This window comes from Euleptes europaea, chromosome 4 (genome assembly GCF_029931775.1).
Source record: "Euleptes europaea isolate rEulEur1 chromosome 4, rEulEur1.hap1, whole genome shotgun sequence".
Classification (NCBI taxonomy): domain Eukaryota; kingdom Metazoa; phylum Chordata; class Lepidosauria; order Squamata; family Sphaerodactylidae; genus Euleptes; species Euleptes europaea.
In genome coordinates this window covers 28,427,275-28,451,271 of record NC_079315.1, presented here as the reverse complement: position 1 = coordinate 28,451,271, position 23,997 = coordinate 28,427,275, and the positions used below count along the sequence as shown (strand labels likewise).

Here is a 23,997-nt window from a genome sequence, read left to right as displayed (position 1 = left end):
GATTGCCTGATTCCTTCAGAAACGCTTTAGTCCAGGGATACCAAACGGAGCGATTAAACAACGTCCTCCCAAGAAATCTCATTGAGCGGGGGAAACTATGGTTCAAAGACACTAAGATATATGTGCCTGAAATACTTTGGGGGGAGGTGTTGAGTCCTGCCCATGGAATTAAGTTGGCAGGGCATTTCGGTTTTGTAAAAACACTACACCTGCTCCGCAGGCAGTTTTGGTGGCCCAAAATGAAATCGGACTTGGATTCCTTCATTCGCAGTTGTCCCACTTGTGCCATCGCCAAATGACCCCCAGGGAAGCCCACCGGTTTATTGCAACCATTGGAGACGCCCTCAAAGTTGTGGGAAGTAATTGCTATGGACTTTATGACAGATCTTCCTCTCAGTAGGGGGAAAACGGTACTATGGGTGGTTAGATTCATTTTCCAAGCAAGTACACTTGATTCCTTGTTCGGGCTTGCCGTCCGCCCCAAAATTAGCCCATTTGTTTGTGTCACACATCTTTAAATATCATTCGTTTCCGCGCAAGATAATCTCCGACCGCGGGGTACAATATGTGGCCAAATTTTGGAGGGCTTTTCTCAAGTTGGTGGGGGTGGAGCAGGGGCTGTCAACTGCATTTCATCCTCAGACGGATGGACAGACCGAAAGGGTAAATGCTGTTTTGGAATGTTACTTGCGATGTTATGTCAATTACCACCAAGATGACTGGGTCGACCTTTTGCAGAATATGCTTATAATAATGCTGTGCATCAGTCTACCGGGTTTAGCCCGTTCTATGCAGTGTATGGGAGAGAATTCGGTCCCTTGGGCAGTGTTGATGTCTCGGGGGAGGAAGGAGATGCCGACATTACAGAATGGGTCCATGCAATTCAGACCACTTGGGCCTGGTTGCAAGAGAATCTGGAACAGGCGAAAAGAAAGTACAAGATCCAAGCAGATAAACATAGTTCGGCTGGTTGGGAATTTAAGGTGGGGGATCTAGTGTACCTGTCCACTAAAAACCTCCAATCCCTTCACCCATGTAAGAAACTTAGTGAAAAGTTTGTAGGGCCTTTTCCCATATCCGGAATCATCAACAAAGTAACCGAGGAACTCTCCCTTCCCAAAGCCCTGAGGAAAGTCCATCCGGTGTTTCATGTCAGCCTCTTAAAACAGCATGTTCCCTTACCCGGATGGCATCCAGAGGTTTCTCCGGAGGTACCTAACATGGGGGGGGGGGAGGAACACTTCGAAGTTTCTAAAATCCTCGACTCCCGTATTTACGGGGGGGGGGCTCCAATACCTTGTTCGCTGGAAACACTTCGGTCCTGCTTACGATGAATGGGTTGCTCACCACCACGTCTCCGCCCCCCGGCTGATTCGCCAGTTCCATGCGTCATACCCCGATCATCCCTCCCCGTCAGACATGGGAGGGGGAGGGGGGCCTTAGAGGGGGTAGAATCTCAGGCACCAGCCTGGTACTCAGCGGTTACGCCAGGTGCTGTTCCAAGGTCAAACTGTTATTCAGATATGAGGTTGTTGTGTCTGTTGCTACCCTGGGAAAAGCAAGTGTTATCAGGGGGTTGCTGTAGCCAAGTGGTTTCTGTAACTTGCTGTATTATTTCCATTAAACCATCTTTCTACGGAGAACCTGCCTAAAAGTTGTTTGTGGGAATTGTATGGCGAGCCCAGAGCTCACAATCCTATACGGTTGTTCCCTTACCACATGGGAAAGAAGAGTGGGTACGAGTGCACTGGCGCCAACCTGTCTCCCTGCAACTGCTAGGGTGAAAAGTGTCCATATGCACTGCTAGGGTGAAAGTGTCCATATGCACACCTTCTCCCTGTTTGTTTTTTTCATTTGAAGTGGCTTCTTGGAGAATAAGACATCATATTACGCCTAAGCATTATAGACAAGAAAACGCTTAAAAGTATTTCATTAGAGTATTTGTGACGTTACGGAATATACAGGACAGTTTAAGCGTACAGACAAGATTGATGGAAAACATTTGGCTTGTTACATGGATGGAAGATACTTTAGTAACCGCTTCTCACTATCTTGAAACAGCTAGAAGTTCAAAGCAGGCATAGCAAAGATGTAGGATTCCACTGACAGAGAAACAATGTCTTTAGAAAAGAAGTGTTCAAGGGAAATGTAAGGTTTCCCTAGAAACTTCTTTAGGGACTCCAGAATGATAACACTATCTGCCATTACCAGAGAAGTTGCCCCAAAAGATAGGTTGTCAATTATTATTGATTTTACTCTGAAGTAAAATCATTCAGTTCATGCAAGTGGGCCCCATCAGGTTTGCCAAGTACCCTATGTAAACTTAGTGTCACACTAGCACATGCCCTTGGATAATCAGGTATGCTCTTAAATTTCATGCCAGGCATTCCAGGATTCCTTTTCTGACAAGACAGAAAGTTTTAAAATCACATGGTCTCTGGCCAGAATTAAAGAGTAGCAAACACACAGAAAGTCTTGGAAATGATCTATACTGATGATCAGAGATGAAGATACTGGTTAGCTTACTATTCTAAGAGTGATATACATATGTATTTTTTTGTGCCATCAAGTTATAGCTGACTTATGGTGACCCCATAGGATTTTCAAGGCAAGAAACGCCTGCCTCCATGTCACGACACTGTCAGACATGGTCTGAGAAGGAATGTTGTGGTTTCTCCAGGTGCTGGCCTTGGCCAGTTCTGTATCCTGTAAACAGTATATTTAGACTACTCTCCGTGGGAAGACTCCTAGCTCCTGGGAGGGGGGTTGCCATGGTATCCAGATCCACCCCGATTTGCCCTTTGCTCTTCCATATATGCCCTGTACCGTTCCGTTTTCACTAGTGTCCATTTGACTCTTGGCTTCTGTTAACCCGCGGATTTTCCAATAAATCAACTCTTTTCAGACTACCTGTCTGCTGATGTCTGTTTATGGGATTATCACGGGACTAGAGCTGACATTTGGACACTAGTCCAGTGTGTCCTATATTTTTATGCCTGGCTGGAGCCCTGGAGGGATCGCCGGGACCTCGGGTTGGAGCTAAGGACGTGCTCCCCGAGGGTGTTTTCCCTGGCTGGAGCCCTGGAGGGTTCGCCGGGAGGTCGGGTTAGAGCTTTGGGTCAGCTGCCCGAGGATTCTGATCTACTGCGTGGTATCCTTGCGGAGGCACAGCGGACTCAAGCCGAGTCCAACCGGCTGACTGGGTTGGTCGTGGATCAGTGGCATCAGCTGGAGGCAGCGCCCCCCTGGGAGACACGGGGTGCTGTCTCCACACCCATAACGAACTTTGGTGGTTGGACGTCTTGCTGAAGGAGACCCGGTTGGCGCAAGAGGACGCAACTCTCTTAACCCAGCTGTTTGACGAGGTTGCGGTTTGCGGGGTGCAGCGGGAACTGGCGGTCCCAATCAGAGGGTCCGTTTTGAAGAGCCTGCAAACGAAGAGCCTGCCAACAAGCCTTCGCCAGTGGACCCGCCGGGGTCCCGGATTACAATTGCCCGGGAGGGGACAGCTCTGCTTCGTCGGAGGAAGGCAGCCGCTGGGACCCCCCTGCTCTGAACTTGGAGTCTCCCCTGGATCAATCAAAAAACGGACTGGGTCTGCGGTGAATGGAGCGACACCACAGACCTCCGCAGATGCTTCTGCAAAACCCAAGGCTCCCTTAATGGTGACTGAGGTGGGAGAGACTGTTTATGTGGATGTAGTATTGCAACATTATAGAAGGGGCCCCCAGTTACAAGTTAAAGCTTTCATAGACTCTGGATGTGCCCGCTCCTTGATCAATGAGGCCACGTTTCGGGCACTCAAAGTTAAGTCAGTGCCTTTGCCGGCACCTGTTCAGTTCACACAGATGGATGGCAGTGATTTCAAGGGTGGGCCAGTGGATCGTCGCACTTGGGGAGTAGCAATGGGAATAGGCCACCATTGGGAGCAAATTGACTTCATTATAACCCCCAATATTCATTATGCTGTGGTGTTGGGAATAAATTGGCTCAGGGGACACAGAGTTTCGGCCTCCCAGTCAGTGGAGGGGCTAACGTTTTCCAACCCGATATGTGAACGGCACCGATACGAAGTAGCGGTCAAGACCGTAATCCAATCAACTCCTGCCCTGGCGTCAGACACTTCTGGTTCATCCCAACTACCTCCTGAGTATCAGGACTTTGCGGATGTCTTTAATGTACACGAATGTGATGTGCTTCCCCCCCCCCCCACTGCAGGACAGACTGCTATTGAGGTGATTGTGGATGGAAAACTGCCAAAAAGCAAAATTTACCCCATGAGCGCTTCTGAAAGAACAGTGCTCTGTGAGTTCTTAGACCAGAATCTGGCTCGTGCATAAGAAAACTGGTGACTTGCGTTTGTGCATTGATTTTCGAAAACTCAATGCGGTTATCCAAACCAATGCCTACCCCAGGGATGGGAAAACTCAGGCCCGGGGACCGCATATGGCCCCCGAGGACATTTTTGTGGCCCTCGGGAGCTCCGGGGCCCCGCCATAGAGGCGCAGCACAGGGTGGCCCTCCATGAGGGTGTTCCTGGGGCCATGGCTTGCAGGGGCGCTGCGGCGCCCTTTGGACCTCCTCTCGCCGACTGACGGCTGCTGGTCAGCAAGAGGAGGGGGAGGGACGCTTCCCCCAAGGCTGCCCCCTATCACCGCAGCGTGCAGGAATGCCGGGGCACACTGTAAGCCCCTCTTGCTGCCTGTCGGCTGTTGAGCAGCAAGAGGGAGGGGGGAAAAGAGGTCCACGGCTCCTGGCAGCAGAGCATGCGCGCAGGAGCCGATTGGGCTTCGGGGGGCCTTTTGTGGACTCTGGAGGTGGGAAGGCATGGAGCCTGGGGCCAGGTCACGTGGGGCCGGCAGGTGTGTGTGTGGGGGGAAGGCTTTTCTCTCTCCCTCTCTTTCTGTCTCTTTGTCTGTCTCCCTCCATCCTTTTCTTTCTCCCCCTCTTTCCATTTCTTTCTCCCTCTCTCCCTTTTCCTCTTTCTCTGTTTTCCTTCCTTCCTCCCTTGCTGATCGACTGCGGGCTGCACCCCCCTGGTGCCTAGTTTGCTCGGGCTTCCCGCTGGCTGCTCTCCTGCCTGGGGGGGGCGCCCTCCAGGCCTTCTCTGCATGGCCTCTCCTGGGGTTGCCAACCTCCAGGTGGTGGCCGGAGACCTGGCAACCCTAGCCTCCCCCCCCCACCGGGAGATCTATACCTGGTATGGCCCCCAAATGATGTTATAAATGTGCAGGAAAAAGGTTCCCCACCCCTGGCCTACCCCATTCCTCTGATCTTGGATCTTTTGGGGCAACTATAGGAGGGACGCATTTTCACCAGATAAGATTTGGTCGAAGCCTATTATAGAATCAGAATTCGAGAAGGAGATGAGCCCCTCACAGCCTTCTCCAGTTGCTTTGGCATGTTTGAGTTTCTAGTGATGCCTTTTGGATTGAAAGGGGCTCCGGGGGTCTTCATGCAACTCATTAACGAGTTCCTACACGACCTGCTGTTCAAGGGTTGTGTGTGGTCTACTTAGATGACATTTTTAACTAAGACCATGGATGAACATATCGCCCTGGTTAGGGAAGTGTTGCAACGTCTCAGAGACAATGAGCTCTATGCTAAGGTGTCCAAGTGCGAGTTCCAGCAAAAACAGTTGACTTTTCTGGGCTATATAATACCACGCCAAGGACTTACAATGGACCCAGAAAAGGTGCAAGCCGTGATCAATTGGGAACCACCCTCCACACGTAAGCAGGTTCAAAGATTTCTCGGGTTCGCAAATTTCTACAGAGGGTTCCTCCCCAACTTCGCCCAGATTGCGTTGTTCATCACAGACCTCCTTAAAACTAAAGGAAAGGGAAGCGCGGCCACCTTGCCTAAGGCCAGAATAAATTGGACCCCTCAATGTCAAACTGCTTTCGACAGCCTCAAACAACTGTTTACCTCCGAACCAGTTTTACAACACCCCGATGGTGAAAAAATGTTTGTAGTCCAAGTGGACGTGTCTGAAGTAGCCATGGGAGGTGCACTGCTGCAGCGAGAGGGGGGATGGTCAACTGCATCCATGCGCTTACTTCTCTAAAAAGTTCACACAATCTCAGCTCAATTGGCCGATCTGGGAAAAGGAGGCTGCCGTGGTTCAACATGCCCTCACGGTGTGGAGACAGTTTTTCGAAGGGTCTAAAATCCCGTTCGAAGTTTGGAGCGATCATAAAAACTTGGAGGCGTTAACAGGAGCTCGCAAACTGTCCGCGAAATAGGTACGATGGGCGGACTTCTTTGCCCAATTCCGCTTTGTACTGAAACATGTGCCAGGGAAGCAAAACTTACTGGCCGATGCTTTGTCTAGGCTTCCCCAATATCCTACCAAGGTTGCGCGTCCCACAGAGTCTCTTTATCACAGCCCAAAGAGGTTTACTGCCCACCCTGGCAGTTCAGACCCAGTCGCAGACCAGGCTCCCAATGCTGCCGCCTTCGGAGGGGGGGGGGAAGCCCAACGCCTGACCACGTCGGTTGAGCCGTCCACTCCAATCCCCTCGCCTCTCACCGGCACGGACTTCTCCACCTGTGCAGCCTATCGGTGCGAGTCCCGGGTCGCAGGGACCCGACCTCCCAATCGAGCCATCCACCCTGCTCCCCTCAACAGCGCCGGCCCCTCCTCCCTCCGAGACGCCTGCCAGCACAGTTCCTAGAGTGCAGGAGGTGGAGGGGCTTAGTGATTCCTTCAAGGAAACTCTTCAACGCAATTGCCAAGCAGAACTCTCCGCCCAAACCCTCCCTGCTTTTTTGATTGAACGCGGAGGTTGTTGGTACAAAGATTCAAAGTTGTATGTTCCTTTTTTAATAATTTTTTTATTTTTATAACATAACACATAAAACAAAACAAACATACAATAATAAAAAATACAAAAGAATATCAATTATATAATCTGCTTAATACAATCAAAATTGCAAAATTACAAATTCAAAATATCCTTTTGACCCACCACCCACCATGTCTGTTTATGGGATTATCATGGGACTAGAGCTGACAGACCCTCGTATTCCTTGGAGGTTACCCATCCAAATTCTAACCAGGGCCAACCCTGCTTAGCTTCTGAGATCTGACGAGATCAGGCTAGCCTGGGGCTATCCATGCCAGGGCTATAAACTATATTAGAACCTTTTTTTTTTATTAAGCTGGAGAAGTAAAATTGACTAAATACATACAAAAGATACTAAAAATCCAGAATGAAAGTGAACACAAGCATCCCAAACAACTGGAAACATCAACAGGTCAACACTAGACAGAATTAGTGTTTAAAAAAGTACCAGCCCTGAAAACAAGCCTATTTGAGAGTGATGAAAATATCAGACGGATTTACTCTGCATCTGGCAATTCATCTGAAGATATACAAAGTTCTGATTAATGTAAGTTGTTACTAATACACTCATGAGCAGTAAAGCCTACAACAACAAAAAAGACATAGCAAAAGGACAAAGAAGTTCAACATCTACTGGAATAAAGCATAAATAGTTGTCATGTTCATCCAAATGGCATTCCTTTTTTTTACTCCCTGTATTAATGAAAGGATATGTTCACCTGCAAATACTCACTGAGTTGTGGGGGGAGAAGAGAGGAAGGGTAGTAACTATATCAAGTGAGTGGAGGACAAGGCACTGCACGGTGCTACAAGAGAACATCCCCAGGAGTTAGGGGAACTACACAGGTTCAAAATCTTGGCTTGCCAGGGCATACAGCAGCTAAACCATCGCTTTGAGGTAGGGGCTTAAGAGGAAAAATAGAAGAGAACACACATCCCTTGCATGAATCACCTGAGCCCCAAGGAAATATTTTAAGCTGTGAGAAGAACTATGCCTTTGCTACTTGAAAGGCTGCTATGGTAGTGGCCTCAAAAATTATGTGCATGAACCACTCTCTTCTCCAAAGGAGATGCTGGCCTGCTTCTGGGCATCTTAAAGGATGGGGAAGAGACTTTAAAAACATACTTCTTTTGAACCTAATATACCCCTTCAACCATGTTGTGTTCAGTCCACGACTGTTAAGCACCAACAATTTTATTCCCAAACCTCGGCAGCTACAAAACACTGCAGTAAATATACTAACCTAGTTAACCAAGTCACCCCTAAATGTCAGGACCATAATATTCTACATGGTCCTATGATGGTAAAGTCTAAGGAATTTATTGGCCGAGCTGCTCTGATGCCATGGCATTTCCTAATTATCAGGATGAATATGCTGGCAAAACACAAAAACGATCATTCCTCCCCTCCCACACATCTGACAAAACACAGTATGCGCTGCACTGCATCCCAACCACACACAAAAATAATTCAACAATTTAGCAGGAAGACAAGTACATCCACTTCTGAAATGGTCAAGGGTGGGAAATTATCCAGAATGATCCTGGGGAGGATAGACAGGCATGTCCCTAGCCCCATTCTCAACACTAATTGCTGCTACACCACAAGAGAACTGAATGGCACTGCTTATTTTCCCCATTATGAGCCCATTTTAGACATTACTTTAGAATGCAGCTAACTAACTGTTTACCTCCAAACCGGTTTTACAACACCCCGATGGTGAAGTATATATACTTCAAGCCACTTGGAAAACTGTTTATGCGGAATGACTCCCTGTGTGATTTGGACAATTTCAACCCATAAAGTATCTCCTCCCTCAGGTGTCTGGAATGTTTCAAACTGCATGAGCAGCATCACAATTACTGGTTCACACTCATGTGACCGTGTGGCCTTACTGCTACAACATGTAAAGCAAGCTAGTGTCCCCCTTTAAGTTTAATCAGATCTCATAAGGTTTCCAGCTTGAGTGCTCTCTTATGCCTTCTGCTACTCTTCACTGTGCTACAAGGCCAGTGTCTCTGCATGTTTACAGATTACTTTTGCTAAACCCTTCAGCCAGAAGTTAGTTTCCAGCCTCTGTGGAACTGAACCTTTGCTAGGCTTCAGCAATCAATGTTCTTCCAAAGTGAAGCAATCTTGACAAGGTAGAGAGGACACTGCTTGGAAAAGCAGAGGTTCCAAGGGAACAACACTTCCATCCTTAGCATTCCCTGGAAGATGTGGTGAAGACTCTGGGTGTGTTACTAGACCCAGATCTCCTACTGGAGAAACAGGTTACTTAAATGTGTTTTTTCAGATGCCTGGCCCATCAATTATCTTGGACTAGACAACCTGGCTGCCCTGATTCACACCATAGTAGCCTTGAGGCGTCACAACGGGAACACACTCTACATGGAGCTGTACTTGAAGGCTAAACAAAAACTACCATTACTTTAAAATGCAACACCCGGCTTAGTTGGAAGAGCCCACAGGGCTCACACTACCTAAATCTTGTGACCTTTACTCCGGCTGTCAGCGTTTTGGCTTCAGTTCGGGTGCAGGTGATCATCTTCAGAGCCCTTCATAATGAGGGACTCACATAATTGAAGAACTCTCACCCTGTACGTATCTAAGTGCCTGCTTCCATCATTACAACAGGGGTTTCTTACCGTTTCCCTCTTGCACTAAAGTGGGGACAGCTGCAGTCTGTTCAAATTTTTTCTCTTACAGACCCCATTTTATGTTACAGCCTCAGATCATATGAAATAGGCCTTTTAATTTATGGCTTTCAGGAGAAGCTGTGCAGCCAAACCTTTTAGAAGGGCAGCTGGAGTTTAAGAAGTACACCAATATGGAACTTTGACATTCTTGAGAGCCTTGTTGATGGATTTTGGTGTAAGTTTTAATTGTAGTTGGATCCTATGCCATTATACACCTTGGATCTCAGAATACTGGGAAAGGGGCAAGTTATAAAGATGAAACCATCACCACAGAAACAAAGTATCACCTAAGCACCATGACATGTAAATAATTTTTAAGTAATTTCTTGACTAAGACAGTTTAAGCGCACAAGACAAAATCACATTCATGCCCTTAATAAACACTGAGAGGGACTGTAGACGCCTTACAATTTCATGTTGTTTCCAGGGTGGATAAAAATCAATAATTAAATTTTAATCAAATTTTAAAAAAATAAAATGAGCTTTGAGGAGAAAATCTAAATATAATTTTCTATATAAGACACATTATAGTCATTATTCATTATGAAATAAGGATTGGTTTTTAATTATGTAGTAACAGGCTGTATATTCATGCAATGTTTATTTATTTATTATTTATTGGGGAAATGAATTCCATCAATCCATTCACAATGTCATGTTCTTCCAGAGGTTTCTGTAAGATTATTTTGGGCAATTTCTCTATCTAGAAGATATTATGACAGATGCTTGGTTTTGTAGTTCTCAAAACTGTGAATATATGTCTGCAGAGGTAACATGCCTCTTCTTCACACAGCAAAAATGTTACAAAATAAACAGAGTTGAGAAAAAGACCTTAACCCCATGGTTCCTTTTCAAATCTATGTACACAGAATCAATCCATTACCCCTTAAGTTTCAAGAAGTTCAGTGAATAAAAGATTGTTTAGAACTGATCTGCACAAGGAGCTAAGTGTGAGGAGTAAAAATGAAAGTGAAAATGAAAGTGAAACCTTTTGAGCAGTAAAAATGAAAGTGAAACCTTTTGAGCAGAATACTCCACAAGTCTTGGGATCTTTGTGTGTATAGGCTGAGGTTTACCATATTATTCTCTCCCTGGAGAAAACTTATAATGGCAGCAGGCCGTAGACAAGTGCAGAAAACCATGATTTAAATCTAGTCTTATCCACTAGTGATTTAAATCAATTTGGTTTAAATGAAATCCACCCTGGTTGTTTCTCATCACAAACTGCAGTTTATGACACCAGTGTCAACTATGTTGCCATATTTCATTTTTGTCATACGCTATTTTTAGTAAATTCAGCCAATTAATATGCCTCAGGTCAGGTTTTACACACACGCTGTCTCATAGAACTGTGCTTTCATCTTAGGGTTGCCAGCTCTGGGTTGGCAAATTCCTGGAGATTTGAGGGTGGAGCCTCAAGAAGGGTGGGGTTTGGGGAGGAACCTCAGTGAGGTAAAATGCCATAGAGTCCACCATTCAAAGTAGACATTTTCTCCAGGGGAACAAATTTCTATTGTCTGGAGATCAGCTGAAATTCCAGGGGTTCTCCAGACCCTACCTGGAGGTTGGCAACTCTAGCTCATCCTCAGTTCCATCTAGGGCAGTGATGGCGAACCTTTTAGAGACCGAGTGCCCAAACTGCAACCCCAAACCCACTTATTTATCGCAAAGTGCCAACACGGCGATTTAACCTGAATACTGAGGTTTCCTCCCAGCTCGGCGGGGGGGGGGGGAGTCCAGGGAAGGGGGGGCTTTGAACGGCTCCGCGCTCCCTTCAAAGCCCCCGCCGCCCCCGCGCGTGCCCACAGAGAGGGCTCGGCGTGCCATACTTGGCACTCGTGCCATAGGTTCGCCAACACGGATCTAGGGCCTTCTTGGTCATTGCCTCATTTTATGAATGACCTACCAGAGGAGGTCCAGAAGGCACCACTACTGCCTACTTCTAAGACAACTTGCAATGCCATTTTATTTCGGAGGGCTTTCATTTGAGGCTGCCTTTGTGGGAATTGCCCCGAGGGCTATATTTGGGTAACAAAAGCGTTTAAAAAAAGACAAGATAGAAATATTTCTAAGTAGGCACAACGAGTGATGCAAGATAATGAAATCCCGTTTGGATCCGGGCTCTTACCTGGATGTCGACCGTAGTTTGGCTTCTTTCCTACGACGAACATTGGGGTTGCCCAACATGATTAATCTCTACAGTCTTTGCAAAGAGCTTGGCCTCCACCTTCTGTCTACAAGAGCCTGGATTGCCACTGTTAAGCCGTGGCTCCTATTCACTTCTGTTTTGATCTTTCCACATTACTGCATGACATGCTAAGGGATTTCTACGTCTCCTCATGGTGCCAATTCATTCGGCAAAAATAACTAAATAATTGTGGTGAGTCTCAAATTTTCTTCACCATCTAGCAAAGAACTAGGGACATTGAAAAACAGATCATAAATGCGGGCCCCACTATGACATGTTCCCCCTGTTTCCACGGACTGACGACTTATATGCCCGGAGGTGCCCCCTACATACAAAACCTCACTAACCCCCTTCATCAGCGAGCTTTTATGCTCGCCAGATTTAACATCTTTCCCTCAGCAGTTCTCTCCGGGAGATTCCTCAATATCCCATTTAGAGACAGATTATGTAAATTTTGCCACCTCGAACCCGATTCCATAACTTACATCTTACTGATTTGCCCTTTTTTCTCCGGTTTAAGAAATCATTTCATAGATCCAATCATTAAGAATCTCACTGGCCCAGCGAATAGGACTACCCAACTATTACTAGCGGATAAGTCCCCCAACTCTACAGAAGCAGTTGCCAAATATTTGGCAAAAACTTTAGCTACTGATTTTAACACTGACAAGTAATAGCTGTGCCAATTGCTTGTGTTCTTTGGTGCCTATAGTGGAACTCTACTATTGTATTATATTGAACGTGAGAAGTATTGTACTATTTTAACATGCTCTTTTTATGCAATTAAAGGTTTTTGACTTTAACTTTGATAATGAAACTATTCAAATTATGCCTTTTAAAGTTTTGTATTTCTGAAACACAAATTATTTTTAAAATCCTAATAAAAAGGTTTTTTCAGGCAGTTATACACATTTAACTCCTTCCAGAATTTAATGGTAATGGTACTCGTTTTTCGGATTTTGTACTCCTACTGTTTCATTCTCTGCATGCTGAGTCAACATCAATGACTTGCGCCAAAAGTTTAGATATTTTCTTTATTTATGTGTATTGACACTAGCTGTTTAGTTTTCCAACAATAGAATTCTAAGCACAGTTATACCCTTCTAAGTCCACAAGTCAATGGGGCTTAGAAGGGTATAACTTTGGTTAGGATGGCACTGTGACAGGATGCTTTGATTTTTTACTGAAATGGTCTCTGCAAATCACACCCAACTACAAATTTCATAGACAGCATTACAGAATTCACAAAAGCACCTACACTAAGTAGTGAAAAAGCTCATTGTACAGTTGCTATAGTTGTCCAACACAGCAATATCTGCCAGATCACAGCTTAAATACTACTCTGCATTTTTGCTGAGATACATGGATCGAGAAATGCTGTTAAAAATTAGGAGCACAGAAGATGTAGGTCTTCAGCAGTCATAGACTACTAAAAACTCTTTGTCACATGATCATTAAAAGTCTGCATAGCAATAGAATGCAACATTTCAGATGTTCATTACTTTTAAGAGATGGATTCTCAGACACCACATGCAAGTCTCATAGAGCTAGGAGAAAAAGATGGAGACTCAAACCTACTAGCAGGTTAGAAGCTTACTTGGATCCAAAATCTTTACCTCTAAATTCATATATGATACCTCTGAATTAATATATGAGTACATATTACTCCTAATAACTTCAGAAATACAAATTATATCAAGCTGAATCAGAAGGAATACAACTGTGAACCTGTAAGAATAGTTACAATTCACTTCATGAAGAGTAAGACTGAAACAGAGCAAGGTCACAAGACAAAAAGATGTGAATGAATATTAATGTGTTATCCCGAAACTGGAAAAACAAAGGGAAGGGATTAACAAGTGCATATGAAAGGACAGAAAAAGATTCCTACCTTTAAACCGACTGCTATAAGATCTGTAACAACACTGTGTGAAAAAATGGAGAAAATGGAAACGTTAGAAAAGTAGTTATTGCACAGGCAGTGGTAAATAAAGCTAAAAGAAGGGGAAAGTCAAAAAAATGAATGAGTTATGGAATGTTCTTTGCAAAATAAAAGGGACAGTTTAGTAACACATAGCAAGAGAAAGGAGAAGTTTAGTTTGAACAGGTAGTATAGAACTTATTCTTTAGATGTGCATGAAACACATCATCATGAAAAATGAACAAAATAGCTTTTTAATTTGTCTGCCACACATACAAATCAAAATTTAAATAGAATATGGTCACAAATAAAAATGGAGTGCAAAAGTACCTCACCAAGTATCTCATTTCTGCATTATTTTTATGTTTTCTTTTAAAAACCATGTACTTCACATTATCATCCTTGACGATGTTAAGAGTTCAGCCAAGTAAAGAGAACTGTCCTACTTCATCCATGCTTCTTTGACGCTCTGAGCATCCTCTGTCCATATGCTGGACTGCCATTGTCACAGAATGACTTTCTAGAGAGGAAAGTAGTCATCTTTCTGGTATGAGAAACAGATGGAGACGATTTCTCATGAAGGATGTTCCCATGAATAAACAGAGCAGAGCTAGACTTTAAAGCAGGCTGGAGTGCCAGACTTTAAGGGTTATCTGTTCAACAATCCACTCAACAGCTGAACCAACAGTACAAAGTAAAGGACAAGGCCTAACATTCTAATGTGGTCACTTAATACTGCAATGCTTGGTAATATAGGTTAGATCCATATTAGTGCACAGTACCATTGATGATAGTGCGCTCATTATTAAAACGGATGCTCCTATACACTTTGGAGAAAGAAATTTGCTTCTATGTCTATATGTGACAAATTGTGAAATAGGCTACACATGCTATAAATTAATGTATTCAAGAACTGAACAGATTGGAGTTGTCAAAGACTCAGATGCCATCTGATCTAAGGTTGGTCCTGTGAACAGGACTATGGTCTTCTCCAAGGATGAAGCAATATTCCTGGGCATCTAATCACAGTTACATCAACAAACGTCAACCAGAACACATAACTAAAGTAATTAACTACAGCTTAGATATGGTTATGTCTGAGAAAATCCAGCTGTCTAAATAAGGGGAATTTACCAACCAATCAATTTAGATACATATTTTTGCTATCTATCAAGTTACTTCATAACCACTCCATAATACAAGAATTCAAGAAGCCATATACCTAAACTGCTGTTTCAAACCATACTTAAATTTACTTTGTCATATGTAACATTTCATATTTGATCTAATGAGTAACTAGCCCAGAGTACTAGTTTCATATCACAGTGCGCAGCTTCATAGGGCAAAGAAACATATTTTTGCTAATGAGCAGCAATCAGCTTTTGAACCCATGAAAGTCAGTTTGGGAGACAGCAACAGAATAGGAAAGAAGCCAGGGCAAGAGAATAAAAGTGAAGTTCCTGCAATTCAGTGCCTATATTGCATCTTAACATGGTAAAGAATATCAGGCACAATAGTGATAAAAGTTAACAAATATTGGTGCATCCATGTGCATATAAATAAGCAAAAGGCAAACAAGGATAAAGTGGAAGATCAGACTGCAATGTTTGTGTAAAATCAAGGTATGCCAAGTACTCAGGGAAAATCTTAGAGACAGCTGCTGAGGAGACAATTGCATCCATCAGAGAAATTGCCTTCAAATAGAGCCATTAAAAGACTACCACAATGAACCGCAGCACTACAAAATTGTTAAACAACAAATTTACCTGGGGGGAAGCATCTATTTCAAAGTTGATAATGCAAGGTACAGTACCAGATATGGCTGCACATCAGATTACATCTTTCTATTGCAGTCTCTTTTGGAACTTACAGAAACATTATGACTTAATGAACAAGACTGGCATGGGAGTAGATCAATCAAGAAAATATTCAGGGGGGGAACTATCAGCAACAAACAGTATGAAAACAAACGAAGAAGCATTTTAATACACCACAGCAAATCCATACTAGCAGCAATAACACTGCCTGTTAACCTAATCATGACTGCAAACTATGTACCCATACACTAGCTCTCAAACTGAACAGAAGGAAGAAAGGAGACAACCATCTGAAAAGGGGGGAAATAGCATGGAAACTTACAAGGTCAGGTGAAGTTGCAGAAGTTACATTTCGCAAAGCCATTACTGAAGGATGAACATCTGGAAGATCTCCCAAGTAACTTCAAATGGTAATAAGACTTGTAAGAGTCACTGACCCAGACCCCACTGGCTACAAAGATTCTGATTTTTTTATAAGAACTGCCAGAAAAATTATTCATCGACCTAATCAGGAAAAATAAAAAAGCTGCACCAGTCACTAGGAGATAAAAAATAAGGCCGATGGTACAAGATAAAGTAAGCATTTTGTTACTCAGTTAAAAGTCCCAAAAATTCTCTATGTGTTTCAAGAAGAGGCTTCTTCAGGGGAATCTGAAATATATAATATGTAATTGTATTACTGAGTTTGCATAGTTATTTAGTTAAAATTATAGATGTAAATAAAGTATTATATTAAAAGTCAAAATACAGGTTGTGCAATAAATTATCAACCACACCCCTAGAGCTTATTCTGTCCTTGAGATTGCATAATGGAAAATTGAGAAGAAAAAAGTACCTGTAAGTGAGAAGATAAAGTTGTCCAGCACTTGATAGGTTTTGGCTCAAATTTAAATAATCTTTTTGTGTGTGTGCTTAAATGAATGTTACCAACAATCTCAAGGATGGAATAAGCTCTAGAGGTTTTATATGTGGTTGATAATTTATTGTACAACCTGTATGTTGACTTTTAATTTAATGTTTTATTTACTTATATTATTTTAACTAAATAACTATTTGTGTTAACTCAGTAATACAATTACACATTATATATTTCAGATTGCCCTGAAGAAGCCTCGTTGTGAAGCACATAGGAAATTTTTGGGAATTTTAACTGAGTAATACCCTTTATTTTGCACCTTTTCAGAGGTGACTCACGAAAACTCATACCCTGCCAGAAATTTGTTAGTCTTTAAGGTGCTACTGGACTCTTGCTCTTTTCTACTGCTACAGACAGACTTAACACAGCTACCCATCATGATCTAACAACACTGGGGAGGAAGAGAAATTCAAATAACAGCAATAAACCTCATTATACAGTCTTGCAGAAAAAACTTTCTCAGACTATCCAACCTCACAGAGCTGTTTAGAAATAGGAATTTCTATAAAACTAATTAAACTAAGAATTCCCATTTAGAATTAGGAATTTTTATAAAACTACTTAAGCTAAGAAGGTATTCTAATTACTCCAAATACTTAATATTATTCAAAATATTAAAAATGATGTAAGCATTACGGCCAGCCCAGTGTAATTTACCAGAAAACACAGCCATTACCAGTGGAGGGGGATGACACCACAAGCATTTTATACACAGGTATCTTAATATAATCTTATGCTGTCAATTCAATTTTATAGTGTGGGGAAAAGTTTTCTTCTGGTATCCAGTTTTACTGTACGTATTTTAAACATTAAGTAGCTATGGGCCTTGGTGCTTCAAGTGCTTGAAAATCCAGCTCTGGATAAAAAGAATTTAGTAGGGCTTAACATTTTAATTAGCAGCTTTAATCAGTCAATTGGGGGGGGCAATATTAAACTATAAGGATGTATGGCAAGGGTACACATTTATTGGTGAGGGGAGAAATGTGGAGAATCCTACTGCCTTACAGGTAGCAAGCTGGCAGCAGCTGAAATCCATCTTGGTGGCTATTTTCTCTTCTTCCTGTAGATATTTTACCTGGGCAGGGCCAGAGGCATGAGCCCTTGAGCACAAGCCAAAGGACTTTTCGGTCCCTGGCTGCATGCCAGAGAGTGACATGCAGCTTTGGAAGATCTGGACCAGCCAGACAACGGTGTTTTTGATCTATTTGTTTTACAATTGGGTATGTTTCTTCCTTTAAGCCACTCTGGGGCCCTCTGGGGAGAAAAGGACCCTTAAAATGCCTTAAAAATATGTTTGTAACAGAATATTTAAGGTGGCTACTCCTAACAATGCAGGATATACAAATTTAGTCGGTTTGTTTACCGTGTTTTTAGTCCTCAAATCATCTTTACTGAGGCTTTTGCAATATGAAAATATGTTTAATCGCTTGGCTAAGCAACAGGTCTAATGGAAGTTCTTTACCCCATTGACTGCCACTTGAATTGAACCATCAATATGCTTTATTCATACCCTTCTAAAATCAAGTTATGACCAATATCAGGTGTCTTCTGAATATTGTAACAAAGGACTTTAAATTGCTACTCTTCATGAAGACTCTAGGTTGATTTAACTGATCAATATTGTTCAACCCAACCAACCAACATATGCCAAACTTTCCCTCAAATGTATTTTTGCAATATTCCCTTCAATCATTCAGTCAAACCAAAATGAAATACAACAGTTGAACAGCAAACAAATACTCAGAACCTATTAAAAGGAGTCATAAATGCTGTGTCCATGCATTTTAAGACCTTTGTTACAAAGCCAATTATCACTCAATTCACACCATGGTACACATGAAGCTGCCTTATACTGAATCAGACCACTGGTCTCATCAAGGTCAATACTGTCTACTCAGACTGGCAGCGGCTCTCCAGAGTCTCACCAGTGGTCTTTCACATCACCTACTGCCTTGGTCCTTTAAAGCAGGTACAGTTATAGTGCAGGGTATAATTCAAGGCCTTTATTAACATCCGCTCTATACCCAGTAGAAATATGCAGATATTTAAGCTAAAGTAGCAACCACACTGTGCACTAATAAGCACATCTGCACCTCTGGAACCAATGTATATGTTAATTACATGTTTCTTATCTTTTCTCCAAGGAGTTCAGAGCAGCGTCAATGGTTCTCCCATTCTCCATTTAGTCTCACAACAACCATACGTAGTTTTGTCAGGGACAATAACTAGTCCGAAGTCACTCAGTGAGCTTCAAACCAGTGAGAATTGGAACCTAGGTCTGCCAAGTCCTAGACTGACACACTAATCATTACAATTCACTGGCCCTTTACACAAGTTTTACCCAGCACATCATAACTACAGTGGGAGACAGTGTACTATTACTCCCATTTTACAGACAGCAACTAAGCAAAATCAGGCACTTTAGGTCATACCTAAGGGAGTATTTGAATTTTACCTTCCAAGTCCAATTCCTGCACAGTAACTGTGCAAGAATATAACATTCCAAACAGACACCCCCAGAGACTAGACACTCATTAGTACCTTGAGAATCTTTGATTCGCCTGTCCCAAATAAGTCACCCACCCATACAATGGCAAGGAAAGATGATTTAAATGCATAGAAAAAAATTAAGGCAACAAACAGATGCAGGCCTAATTATATTAAGTTTTTATGTAGGGGTAGTATTAGGGCTCAGCAGCATCGCATCCACAAGACTGGCAGGCATATACTTTATCTTGTGCAAAATACTGGGTATTTTCTGGAAAAAGATACACAACACATATTCTAAACATGTTAATGACGCATGTACAAAGAATGCAAAATTAACATCTGATGAATAGCTCACTATCAATTTCTGACATGGTGCACTATGCTCACCCTCCCTACCTAATGTAAAGCATTTTAGCTTTCTGCAGTAGGACTTTTACGACCATTTAGTGAAAGTTAGATTATCCCAATAACGTGTTTAGATGTAATCTGCTGAATATCGATTTTTATATCGAGCAAAAAACCTGAATTGCATTCAGTGCAGAACTATATATACTTTTGAATTAGAACTTAAATTAGTGAAACTAATTAATTTAACTAACTTGCTTTGCCTTGGTAAAAATGAATGCAGAATGTAACATGAACCAATGTAGTTTAATAGAGGTTAAACAAAATTGGGTCAAGATCCATTTCCAGACTTGATTTCATGCAAAGAAAAATGTGGTATATAAGAAATATGCAGGTTTGGCAACTTCCACATTAGAAGCCAAACATTTAATTATCACCGCTTTTATCTGAAAGCTTTGCTTGTTTATCTGTCTTAAGCAAGTAAATGTGATTAGTGACCCAGCCTAACCAGTCTAGACTACCCATAAAAGTTCCATCCTCTGTGACCTGCAAGGTATTTAAAGACGGGCAGGACATTCAAAAAAGCACAGCTCATAAGTACGTATCTTAGTGCAAAATCCTGTTTTCAGTAATCTCATTTATACGGAAAGGCTTTTCTACTGAAGAACTGATGCACCAAGCAAAATTAAATGTATTCTTATGCTATCATACTACATTTCTTTTGAAAAACGCCATGACCAATAAACCTGAGTTTAAGTTTCTTACACTGAAAGGTAAGCTTTCAGATTAATCACAGCTTTTAAAGATACGCTTGCCTGACTCCTCCCTTCAGTCCTTGCTATGCTGAACAACTTCTGAAACAAAATTGTGATGAGACACAAAACCATCAAGGCAATTAAATTGGTTAGACTAACTTATTTAGTGAAACAGAATGCTGGCTTGTCGATTTTAAAGGGTTCTTCATACTGTCAGCATAAAACCTTTCAATTCTTGCCTCTTTTTCATATAACACTGAACTGACTGTTTCAAAAGATGCTACCAATCTTGCAATCCTTACATCACAATACTTTTATATATTTATTTTAACTTGACCAAGAATCCTGAATTGCTTCAACACTTTGATGCCATGTTTTTGCATTACTTTTTGCCCCTTTTACAGATGAACTGTGCAAGATTCTACATGCAATTTAATCTTTAACATTAAACCCTTTACAAAAATATTACTCTTGACTTATGACTAAGCATAGCAATCTCATACACAGTCCGAATGCTTGGACTGGACAAAGGCTTAAGGATCAACTTCATAGGAAATCACAGATCTCCTTTTGTCTTTAAAGTGTGTATTATAGCTGCACACACCATTGATTTGGCTTAGAACATGGAAGGGGAGAGGGGCTTTTTGACCCTTCACCCTGACACGGTTTTACCAGCAGAAATAGTGCCCTCCACCCATGGCATTATTTGCTTTTAAAGGAAACATTTCCACAAGTATGAGCCTGCCCAGATACCAAGAGGTTCTGTTATGAGACCCCCACTTCATCTGAAATATGGTAGTGAGGACTCAAAGAACAGCCTGCATTCTCAGATGCTACCATTAACTGTGATGGTTTAAAGTTGTATTATCTGTGATGAGCACTACTTTGGCAGACCTTCCAACATATCTATTCTGAAACACTTCTCAATGAATACTCCTGCTGGTGCATTCAGATTTTGAGGTGGTTGTCTTCTGCATTTTTAAATTTTATGGATTATAGTCTCTTGTGTTTTTATTGGTTGTTACGGCTTTACGGGCTCCAGGAAGAGAGAAGTGGTATATTGACTGTATATAAACAAATGTAACAACACAGGAGAGGTGCTCCTCTGGGACTTTCTCTGGAGCAGCTTGGATTTTAAAGACAGATCTGTGACATCCATCCTGTCTGGCTTGTCCTTATGTTACATTCCAGATTGGAGACAGTTTGTTTAGGGCAACAAAGGTAGAGAAATTAGGCATCTTGTCACATGATTTAAAGTTGTGTCATCTATGTTTGCATCACCAAACCATTCCAACTCTTCACCTAAGTTCTAGGCAAACAATCAGGCACAAAGAATTTACATTCAAGTTTTTAGTTTGCATTCATAATATCAATTTAGTGGAGTACTGCCTGTTAGTATGAAACAGCTTCATTCATATCCCAGTAGCATTCCAGTCATAGGTGTCATCTAAAATGTCATTCAAGTTGCTTTTTAAAAGCTTTATATAGATTGAAGTCCTAAAATCAGTACATAAAAACTCCAATTTATGAATAGTCATAAGATGGTATCCAAAAAAACTCATAAGAGACAATAGCAAATATTTTGTCACATGATAAAATACTTGAGAAGCCAACACTGCTTTTGGAAACACAAGGTTCAGTTTCATGGCCATGAGAGGGCAGAGTTCTAATTAATTAGTTAATAGACTTCATCAGTATCAAGTCAAGATTATGGTTGTAAGCTTTTCCAATTGTTGCTCATGATAGCACTATACCAGAGATACAGCCACTGCTACCTTCAGGGTTAAAAACCCTTTTTAAACAGTTGTTAAGCTTCATTTTAAAGCATTTATTCTTGGACACATCTGCAACCTTTAACTTAAGGTGGCGCTCTTTCCTGGCTCATCAAACACCAAGAGGAAGAGAAGCACAACGCACTCCAACTACCCCTTGCTGGGGCTGTCTCTCATCCTGATGTCACTATCTCCCCATCCCCAAACAAGGAAGCACTCCAGTGGTTTCCGCTCATGCAAAGTCTTTTTCCTCCTCTCCAGAAACAAGCTTGTTTCATGTTAAATCACAAATGCAGTTCCCTCCCTCCGCCCGAAACAATGTGCACACACTGGTTTTCATCTCTTTGCCAAGAGATCAAAATGGAACCAGGAAAAAAAAAACCACGCTTTCATTCAGTCCCCCCCCCACCCCGCCCTGCAGCAGCAACAACAAAACTCCTTTCGAAAAGAAGTTCACGCCCACGGCAACAAAACGCACCAGCCAGTCTTCCTCGAGACGGTCTCGCTCCTTTATACTCAGCCCCCTCGAAAGAAAGGAAAGGAAGAAAGAAATCTGTTGCTCTTTCGGGAGTCGGTTTTTGTCTGTTTCAGGGAGGGTGTTTTTTTTTTTTTTTTTTTAAAGACAGGAAGAGAAGAAGGGGTGGGGGAGAGGAGACAACGGCTCTCCCGTCCAACAACAGTATGGCGTGACTTTGCTCCGAGTGCAATAAATCCGCAAGAAGTTTACGGCTGGCTCATACCGCGGGCCAGCCGTACCCGAGGGGGAAGTGGAAGAGTTTCTCCCCCCCCCCTTTTCCCTTCCAGGTTTGGGAGAGAGGGAGGGGCAACGAGGAAGAAGGGAGAGCTTGTTTTCTTCCATCTCCACCTCCCCAGAAAGTAGCTTCGGCTACGAACTGCACACGACCCCTCCTTTTTCATAACGAAGGGAGAGAGAAGAGGTATGGTGGGGAAGGGAAAGAGAGAGACAGAAAATGCTTGGGGAAGGGTTGGGGGAAGGGTTGGGGGAAGGGGGAGTCAAAACTATCGACTCGGGTCCCTTCCCCCCACGTGCCTACCCCGCTCCCCCATCTACTTTTGCGCCCCCCTCCCATTTCTCCACCTGCACCAGTCGCCCCTCACTCCTCTTCACACACAGCGCCCCACTTCCCACCTGTTCCCCCCCCCGCGCGGCAAGCCCCACTTCTCTCACTTCAAACACGTCTCTCTACCGCTGTTATCTCCGTTCTCCTTCCTTCTCTCTCTCTCTCTTTCTCTCTCCCCCCCCCCCGGATTTTGTGCGCAGGGTGGCCCCGCGAGGTGAGGGGAAAGAGGCGGGGGGGTCCTCCTTAACCCCCACCCACCCCCCCTCAACAGGCGGGTGGAGCCCGCCGTCCCTGAGAGCCAGGGCGAGGCAGGTACTCACCCATCCATGGCACAGACAGGAGGAAGGAAGCGGCGAGGGACGGGACGGCGAAAGGGGGAGGGAAAGGAAAAGGGAGCGAAGCGGCTGCCTCACAGAAGGAAAAACGAAAAAGGATGGGCGGGGGAGGGGGCGGGGCTGCCGGCGGCACGCATGCGTGGCAGCTGGGCTGTTCCTGCCCCGCCTCCCTTTGCCAGGGCTTAGGGACACACCCAAGCGTCAGCTGGGGAAGGGGAGGAGGGGGGGAGTGGAGGCCGGGCAGATATTCAAGGTGCGCGTGCGCGGCTACCGGCTTCGGTTTTTTTTTGAACGACACACTTAGCCGTTGCTTCGTGAGAAGGCGCGCGCGCGCTCACGAGAAGGCTGGGGCTGCCGGGCGCGCGCGCGCGCGCGAGAGAGAGAAAGCCTCAACGGCAATAATAACGAGCGCTCTTTACGGCCGCTCCTCGTGGGCGGGTCGCGTCGCCTTTTCTCTCAGAGCCGCCCGCCTGTTTCTTCCCGTCGGGGTAGGAAAGAGAGGCGAATAATCAGGAAGGGAGCGGGGGGATCATTGCCCAATGGATCAGTACAATTCTAGCTGGGTTTTCCAAACTAGTCTCGCAAGGTTTCTTAACTCTTGCGCTTAATAGGCTAACTTGAATATTGTGGGGCGCTTCCGGTTTTGTTGTTAAACCCCCCCCCCTCCTGCAGACGCGTAAGACGAAAGGTTAAACTAATGCGCTTCCAAACGTTTCTTCTGTAAAAGAATGTTGTGAAGCGATTCCGTTTCTTATCTCTCTTTTAGGACCCGCCCTCCCCAGCAAGCCGGCTCAGGGCGGGTAACATCATTTAAAAAAATACAACAAT

The 23,997-nt window shown here is 43.5% G+C and overlaps 1 protein-coding gene across 2 annotated transcripts in view; it reads right to left on the bottom strand.

Moving 5' to 3' along the window:
* The window catches only part of PTBP3 (polypyrimidine tract binding protein 3), a 65,200-nt gene extending 41,982 nt beyond the window's left edge, over nt 1-23,218 (bottom strand). Inside the window, exons 1-2 of one of the 2 annotated variants that reach the window (XM_056847837.1) lie at nt 23,155-23,218; nt 13,628-13,661 (exon numbers count right to left, since the gene is read on the bottom strand). In XM_056847837.1, coding sequence (XP_056703815.1) covers nt 13,628-13,661; nt 23,155-23,162 — 42 coding nt within the window. In that variant the 5' untranslated portion in view covers nt 23,163-23,218. The remainder of the gene's footprint in view (nt 1-13,627; nt 13,662-23,154) is intronic. The other variant, XM_056847838.1, reaches the window with a different exon arrangement.
* Nucleotides 23,219-23,997: the final 779 nt, after the last annotated feature.